At 36.0% G+C, this 9,407-nt stretch overlaps 1 protein-coding gene across 1 annotated transcript; it reads right to left on the bottom strand.

The window, feature by feature from the left end:
* Window positions 1-6,273: 6,273 nt before the first annotated feature.
* Window positions 6,274-7,953, bottom strand: LOC136117427 (uncharacterized). The gene is made up of 2 exons (XM_070998092.1): window positions 6,526-7,953; window positions 6,274-6,470 (listed from the first exon to the last, which is right to left on the bottom strand). The coding sequence occupies exon 1, from the start codon at window positions 7,802-7,804 to the stop codon at window positions 6,590-6,592; it is 1,215 nt and encodes a 404-aa protein (XP_070854193.1). The 5' UTR covers window positions 7,805-7,953; the 3' UTR covers window positions 6,274-6,470; window positions 6,526-6,589.
* Between the last annotated feature and the right edge of the window lie 1,454 nt (window positions 7,954-9,407).

Raw genomic sequence — 9,407 nt, 5'->3', positions numbered from 1 at the left:
ATATCGAAATACGAGTTAATTTGACCAAGTTATTGGCTTTTATAGATGAAAGAAGGCCCATTTCAGTAAACCTTCGTAAAATTAAAATCAATGGCATAAAAAGGGTCATATTTTTTACTACCTTTAAAGTTATATATTTTAATGCAGATAACGACATAATCATTCCACAAGCCTATAAAGGTATGCCATATCGAAATCCGAGTTCATTTGACCAAGTTATGGGCTGCTAAAGATGGAAAGAAGGCCCATTTCAGTAAACCTTCGCTAAATTAAAATCAATGACATAAAAACGGTCATATATGTAACTACCTTTAAAGTTATATATTTTAATGAAGATAACAACATAATCATTCCACAAGCCCATAGAGGTATGCCATATCGAAATCCGAGTCCTTTTGGCCAGGTTATGGGCTTTTAAAGATGGAAAGAAGGCCCATTTCAGTAAACCTTTGCAAAATTAAAATCAATGACATAAAAACGGTCATATTTTTTACTACCCTTAAAGATATATATTTTAATACAGATAACAACATAATCATTCCACAAGCCCATAGAGGTATGCCATATCGAAATCCGAGTGCTTTTGACCAGGTTATGGGCTTTTAAAGATGGAAAGAAGGCCCATTTCAGTAAACCTTTGCAAAATTAAAATCAATGACATAAAAACGCTTTTTTTTTACTACCCTTAAAGTTACATATTTTAATGCAGAAAACAACATAATCACTCCACAAGCCTATAAAGGTATGCCATATCGAAACCCGAGTTCTTTGACCAAGTTATGGGCTTTTAAAGATGGAAAGAAGGCCCATTTCAGTAAACCTTTGCAAAATTAAAATCAATCACATAAAAACGATCATATTTTTTACTACCTTTAAAGTTATATATTTTAATGCAGATAACAACATAATCATTCCACAAGCCCATAGAGGTATGCCATATCGAAATCTGATTCCTTTTGACCAGGTTATGGGCTTTTAAAGATGGAAAGAAGGCCCATTTCAGTAAACCTTTGCAAAATTAAAATCAATGACATAAAAACGGTCATATTTATACCCGTTACTCGTAGAGTAAAAGGGTATACTAGATTCGTCGGAAAGTATGTAACAGGCAGAAGGAAGCGTTTCCGACCCCATAAAGTATATATATTCTTGATCAGGATCACTAGCCGAGTCGATCTAGCCATGTCCGTCTGTCCGTCTGTCCGTCTGTCCGTCTGTCCGTCTGTCCGTCTGTCCGTCTGTCCGTATGAACGCTGAGATCTCGGAAACTATGAGAGTTACAATACTGGGATTAGGCACGCAGATTCCTGAGATTCCTGCGCAGCGCAAGTTTGTTTCAGTAGAGTGCCACGCCCACTCTAACGCCCACAAACCGCCCAAAACTGTGGCTTCTACAGTTTTGATGCTAGAATAAAAATTTTAACTGAAATGTAATGTTCTCATCAATACCTATCGATTGACCTAAAAAAAAGTTTGCCACGCCCACTTTAACGCCCACAAACCGCGAAAACCTGTGACGCCCACAATTTTTATGCTAGATAAAAAATTTTAACTGAAATGTATTCGTCTCGTCATTACCTATCGATTGATTCAAAAAAAAGTTTGCCACGCCCACTTTAACGCCCACAAACCGCAAAAACCTGTGACGCCCACAATTTTCATGCTAGATAAAAAATTGTAACTGAAATGTATTGGTCTCGTCGATACCTATCGATTGATCCAAAAAAAAATTTGCCACGCCCACTCTAACGCCCATAACGCTTAAATGTGTATACCGCCGGTAGGTGGCGCATTTTAATCTCGCTTTGCTGCTTGCATATCTCCATGTAGCTGAGTAACGGGTATCTGATAGTCGAGGTACTCGACTATAGCGTTCTTCCTTGTTTTTACTACCTTTAAAGTTAAATATTTTAATGCAGATAACAACAAAATCATTCCACAAGCCCCTAAAGGTATGCCATATCGAAATACGAGTTCATTTGACCAAGTTATAGGCTTTTAAAGATGGAAAGAAGGCCCATTTCAGTAAACCTTTGCAATATTAAGATCAATGACATAAAAACGGTCATATTTTTTATTACCTTTAAAGTTATATATTTTAATGCAGATAACAACATAATCATTCCACAAGCCCATAGAGGTATGCCATATCGAAATCCGATTCCTTTTGACCAGGATATGGGCTTTTAAAGATGGAAAGAAGGCCCATTTCAGTAAACCTTTGCAAAATTAAAATCAATTACATAAAAACGGCCATATTTTTAACTACCTTTAAAGTTATATATTTTAATGCAGATAACAACATAATCATTCCACAAGCCTATAAAGTTATGCCATATCGAAATCCGAGTTCATTTGACCAAGTTATGGGCTTTTAAAGATGGAAAGAAGGCCCATTTCAGTAAACCTTTGCAAAATTAAAATCAATGATATACAAACGGTCATATTTTAAACTACCTTTAAAGTTTAATATTTTAATGCAAATAACAACACAATCATTCCACAAGCCTATAAAGGTATGCCATATCGAAATACGAGTTCATTTGACCAAGTTATTGGCTTTTAAAGATGAAAGAAGGCCCATTTCAGTAAACCTTCGCAAAATTAAAATCAATGACATAAAAACGGTCAAATATTTTACTACCTTTAAAGTTAAAAATTTTAATGCAGATAACAACAAAATCATTCCAAAAGCCTATAAAGGTATGCCATATCGAAATCCGAGTTCATTTGACCAAGTTATGGGCTGTTAAAGATGGAAAGAAGGCCCATTTCAGTAAACCTTCGCTAAATTAAAATCAATGACATAAAAACGGTCATATATGTTACTACCTTTTGTAGGGGTATAACGTATTCCCCTGAAGTTAAACACCAACACAAATATATACTTCTAGTCTTTTCTTTTATTTGATAATTTGGTGTGTTCAGGATCACGGTCGGCGTTCAACTGCCCTCGCTCTCAGCTCACGATCCGCATCAACCCCCGATTCATTGAGAGAGTGTGAGAGCGATGAGATTGAGAGAGAGAGTTAGAGAACAGTGAGCGGCATCGTACAACAACAACAACTTATTCTTAGAACTAACATGAATGATCTAGAAGGAATACAATAACATACACATACATACATACTACGACGTAGCAATCCTGCTACAATTCGGCCGTCCTGACATTTTAAGATCCCCTGATCTTGTGTTAATTTACAATTGATTTCGGCTTAATATTTATCTTAGTTTCTATAATTTAGTTTTTTTATTTACAAATTTCTTGATATATTTACAACTTTATTTTCGTTTTCCAATCCAATGCTTAATATTTTGGCTACTCCAGACACCTTGATAAGGGCAACGCGATAATTGAAAACCTTCAACATCTTTTATCAAGTATCTATCATTTCTCAAAACTTTATCTATTACATAAGGACCCTTGTGTTTAGGTATTAGCTTTCTTGCGACTCCTACTGAGCTATCAAAATTTTTTACCATAATGTAGTCTCCCACTTTGTACTCCGAACTCTTCGTCCTTTTTTCATTATATCTCTGTTCGTTGTCTTTTTGTAATTTTCTTTGCGCTTCTGAACCATCTTTTCTAATTTTGTCTAGATCTCTAACATCACTAACATTATCTAATTCTTCTAACTTTTGTCTCAATTCATCAATAACTTTTCCTTTCTGCTCGATTCCAAACAACATTTTACTTGGCATTTGTGCTATGCTTCTTTGCTTCGTGTTGTTCAATGAAAACTCAACATCTTCCACAACTGTGTCCCAATGCATTTTCTCTTCTGGATCTGCTAATTTAGCTATCATTGGTCCCACAATTCTATTAATCCTTTCTACTTGTCCATTGGCTTGAGGTGACCCAGTCGCAATTTTGACATGTTTAATATTACATTCTTCCATAAATTTTCCAAAATCTTCCGACGTAAAACAGCTTCCCCTATCCGAAACTATACAAGTTGGTCTGCTGTAGGACCTGAAGTAGTCTTTCAATGCTATAATAACTTCCTTTGTGTTCGTCGTCTTTGTTGCATATAGCCTAACATATTTGGTAAATCCGCCTATAACCACAAATAGATGTTTCTTTGCTCTTCCATTATCAACCGGTCCATAATGATCAATATGTATAATTTCAAATGGCACATTTCCTTTTGGTATACTGTGCAACAGTCCTTCCCCTTTCCCTGACTTTGGCGAATATGCTACACATCTTATACAATTTTCAATATGTCTAACCACTTTCTCTTTCATATTCGAAAACCAATACGTCCTAACAATAGCATCCATAACTTTATCTCTTCCTAAATGACCTAATTCATTGTGATATTTGTATAATATCTTTTCCTCCATTTCTTCTGGAACACAAAATAACAGCTTTCCATTATTCGACTTTCTATATATAACTCCATTCCTCATCTCAAACATCTTATCTTCCTCATTTTCTAACTTTTTTCTAACATCTTTTAATTTTTCATCTTTCGCTTGACAAATAATTAAATTATCTTCAAAGCTATTCGTTTCAACTACCATTATGTTTGTATTTCTACTTAACGCGTCAACATGTTGCATAAGTTTCCCCGATTTGTGGACTAATTCAAAGTCATACTCTAGCAATTCTAATGCCCACCGTGCAATACGGGGGTTTAACTCAATTCTATTTAACGTCAACGTCAGTGAGTTACAATCTGTGACTATTCTAAATCGTCTACCCTGCACATAAATTCTAAATCTTCTAAGAGCGTAAATTATTGCTAACGTTTCCAGTTCAAAACTATGATACTTTGCTTCGTCTTTTGTTGTTGCTTTCGAAAAATAAAATATTGGATGAAGCTTTTTATCCTCTTTTCTTTGCAGCAAAACTGCTCCAAAACCTTGTGCACTGGCGTCTGTATGCAATTCTACCTCGTCCTTGTAATAATATAATCCTAACACTGGAGCTTCCACCAACTTTTTCTTAAGCAATTCAAAACATTGCAATTCCTTTTCTTCAAATACAAATTCTTTATCCTTCTTTAACAATTCATATAGAGGTTTAGCGATCATCGAAAAATCTTTAATGAACCTTCTAAAATACGAACACAAACCCAGAAAGCTTCTAACACCGTGTACTTTGTCTGGAACGGGAAAATCTCGAACAGCTTCTATTCCTTTGTCATTAGCCTGTATTCCTTTGCTAGTTACCAAAAATCCTAAGTATTGTACACTTGCTTGTAGAAACTCACACTTGTCCATTCTTAATTCTAGTTTGTTCCTTGCTAATCGATCAAAAACTTCTCTAAGAACACTTAAATGTTCTTGCATTTCTTTACTCGCAATCATGATATCGTCCATGTATATAACTACCTTACCATCCCTTATCATGTCTGCAAAAATCTTATTGATAAATCGTTGAAACACCGCTGGTGCATTCTTCAGCCCCATTGGCATCCGCATAAACTCAAATTGTCCCAAAGGCGTCATAAATGAGGTATATTTTATCGATTCACTATCCACAAACACATGAAAGTAGCCATGCTTTAAATCTAATTTCGAAAATATTGTTTTATTTACTAATGTATCTAATAAATCGTCAATCAAAGGTAACGGATAGTTATCTTTCACCATAGTCTTGTTAAGCTTTCGGTAATCTACACATAGTCGTAAGTCGCCTGACTTCTTTTTAACTAACACTATTGGAGATGCATACTCAGATTCACTTGGCCTTATAATTCCTTCACTTAAGTATTCGTCTAATATCACCTGTAATTTTTCTTTCTCTGTGTAAGCTAAACGTCTGGGCGAACAACTGAATGGTTTTGAGTCCTCTAATCTTAACTTCATTTCGCATCTAACCTCCGGTTCCTTTGGCTTTTCTTTATTTACATAACAACTTTCTACCATCCTAACAAACTGACACCTAACATTATAATTCACATGATCACCAACTTTGTATTCTACACTTTCATCCGTTAAATTTATGTTAAATAATTCCTTTTCCACTAGATTTATTTCCGGCTCAATATAATTTTTTTTCGTAACATCTTCTTCATTACTGATTTTACTAAAAATTTCCTTAATTGTTTCCCTGCTGTCCCTAATTCCATGATTAACATCGCTAAAAATTGTATTTTTATCCCTAACATTACTAACAACATCGCTAATTATTTGCTTTTCATCACTAACATCAGAAGGATTTTCAATATTCTCAACTGTAACCATTTTCAAAGTGTCAAGGTTTAAATTTAGATTACAAGCATCCATAAAATCTCGTCCCAAGATTACATCATGACTCATAGATTCGTTTGCCACAATAACTAAATTAAAATGTACTTTATTTAAATTTTTCAAAACATAACATAATATTTTTCCATAAGTTTTCAGGTAACTTTTGTTTAAACCATAATACGAACTTAAAACTGGTAATTTCGAAATGTCTTCTGGTACTTTGGATATTTTAATAAATGAAATTGGGCTTCCTGTATCTATGAGGCATTCTGCAATTACCCTGGTATTAGAATCGTTTACAAAATTAATTTCAACATATCTTACATATTTGTTTTCGCCCTCGTTCTTGTTTTTGTTCTTCAAGCATTTCGCCACAAAGTGTCCCATCTCACCGCACGCATAGCACGATCCTTTCTCCCTCTTTGCACTCGTACGCCCAATGCCCTTTTGCATTGCAATTGAAACAACGAGTCTCTTTGCTGTCCTTGGGATCCGTTGATGTCGTCGGCCTGCCAACTCCATATAGCTTTGGCAAGCTTACATCCGCAAACGCTCTCTTTATGTGCCCAACATCCACAAAGCATTGAATATGCGCCTGATTGCGTAGCCCTTGATTGGGGATACCTTCGATGATGCAGCTCAACATTTCATCTGCATCAATATTAAGGCCCTGAGCAAGCATTATCTTGTCGTCGACATAACTCCCGAAAGTTTCGCTTTGCTTCCATTTGCGCCCTTCGAACTTGCGCCGTATCTCCAACTTCGATGATTTTTCTCCAAACATTGAGATCAGCTCTGCCATTAGGTCATCCAACGGTAGCAACACGCGGTCTGAATCTGCGTGCAGCCACTCATAAGCTTTGCCCTTTATTTTGCTTAGCATTAGCATCTTTACGAATTTTCCTCTTATTCCATAAATGGTCGCGATATTTTGCACCTGAGTAGTCCATTTGCGGGCACACGACTCGCCAGAAAACTCACTCAATACCTGTGTTGCCATGCCCAACGAGACGTCGATGCTCTCGCTAAAATTTTCCACCACCGCTTTACGTTCGCTGCTTTTTGCGTTTCTAGAATTTTCTCCAGCCTGGTTGTGCATGCCGTCTTCTGCGTAATTGTCGTTCCTTCCACCGTCTTCGTTTTGTTCGCCGCCTTTTTCGTTGCTCCGTTTGCCTCTAATTCTGAGAATGCTGCCAGCCACTTCGTCATTCGCTGCACCATCTTTGCCGTTAGTTTCGCCGTCTTCTTCGATGTAATTCTCAATGCCGCCGTCACTTTTGTCGCCGTCTTCTTCGTCGTAGCTCTGGATGCCGCCGTCTTTGCCGTTACTTTTATCTCCGTCTTTGCCGTTACTTCCGTCGCCGCCTTCTTTCTGGAAAATTCCGCAGCCGTCTTCGAAAATTTCGTCGCTGCTGTCATTGCCCTTACTTTTGTCGCCATCTTCATCATTTTTTTGTTTCGCCATTTCACCAACTTTTCCACGAACTTCCTTTGGTACTTTATTTAACCGCAAGATCAATTCCTTTTTCGTTCCGGTTGTTGATAGCTTCAACACACTCAACCACCTTTTTAATTGTTCGATCGAAGCGTTATTTAATTCCATTTTGATTTTCTTTTGTCTTTACTTTAATTAATTGGCTCGTGATCGGCCCACTTCTGATTTTGTAGGGGTATAACGTATTCCCCTGAAGTTAAACACCAACACAAATATATACTTCTAGTCTTTTCTTTTATTTGATAATTTGGTGTGTTCAGGATCACGGTCGGCGTTCAACTGCCCTCGCTCTCAGCTCACGATCCGCATCAACCCCCGATTCATTGAGAGAGTGTGAGAGCGATGAGATTGAGAGAGAGAGTTAGAGAACAGTGAGCGGCATCGTACAACAACAACAACTTATTCTTAGAACTAACATGAATGATCTAGAAGGAATACAATAACATACACATACATACATACTACGACGTAGCAATCCTGCTACACTTTAAAGTTATATATTTTAATGAAGATAACAACATAATCATTCCACAAGCCCATAGAGGTATGCCATATCGAAATCCGAGTCCTTTTGGCCAGGTTATGGGCTTTTAAAGATGGAAAGAAGGCTCATTTCAGTAAACCTTTGCAAAATTAAAATCAATGACATTAAAACGGTCATATTTTTTACTACCTTTAAAGTTATATATTTTAATGCAGATAACAACATAATCATTCCACAAGCCCAAAGACGTATAACATATCGAAATCCGATTCCTTTTGACCAGGCTATGGGCTTTTAACGAAGGAATTAAGGCCCATTTCAGTAAACCTTTGCAAAATTAAAATCAATGATATAAAAACGGTCATATTTTTTAATACATTTAAAGTTATATATTTTAATGCAGATAACAACATAATCATTCCTCAAGCCCATAGAGGTATGCCATATCGAAATCCGAGTCCTTTTGACCAGGTTATGGGCTTTTAAAGATGGAGAGAAGGCCCATTTCAGTAAACCTTTGCAATATTAAGATCAATGACATAAAAACGGTCATATTTTTTATTACCTTTAAAGTTATATATTTTAATGCAGATAGCAACATAATCATTCCACAAGCCCATAGAGGTATGCCATATCGAAATCCGATTCCTTTTGACCAGGATATGGGCTTTTAAAGATGGAAAGAAGGCCCATTTCAGTAAACCTTTGCAAAATTAAAATCAATTACATAAAAACGGCCATATTTTTAACTACCTTTAAAGTTATATATTTTAATGCAGATAACAACATAATCATTCCACAAGCCTATAAAGTTATGCCATATCGAAATCCGAGTTCATTTGACCAAGTTATGGGCTTTTAAAGATGGAAAGAAGGCCCATTTCAGTAAACCTTTGCAAAATTGAAATCAATGATATACAAACGGTCATATTTTTAACTACCTTTAAAGTTTAATATTTTAATGCAGATAACAACACAATCATTCCACAAGCCTATAAAGGTATGCCATATCGAAATACGAGTTCATTTGACCAAGTTATTGGCTTTTAAAGATGAAAGAAGGCCCATTTCAGTAAACCTTCGCAAAATTAAAATCAATGACATAAAAACGGTCAAATATTTTACTACCTTTAAAGTTAAAAATTTTAATGCAGATAACAACAAAATCATTCCAAAAGCCTATAAAGGTATGCCATATCGAAATCCGAGTTCATTTGACCAAGTTAT

This window comes from Drosophila suzukii (genome assembly GCF_043229965.1).
Source record: "Drosophila suzukii chromosome X unlocalized genomic scaffold, CBGP_Dsuzu_IsoJpt1.0 scf_Xc, whole genome shotgun sequence".
NCBI classification, from domain to species: Eukaryota; Metazoa; Arthropoda; class Insecta; order Diptera; family Drosophilidae; genus Drosophila; species Drosophila suzukii.
The sequence above is the reverse complement of the archived record's forward strand: the minus strand, read 5'-3'. Positions and strand labels throughout refer to the sequence as shown.

Coding starts and splice junctions, on each gene's coding strand:
- LOC136117427 (XM_070998092.1), bottom strand. CDS start 7,804: ATGGAATTAAATAACGCTTCGATCGAACAATTAAAAAGGTGGTTGAGT.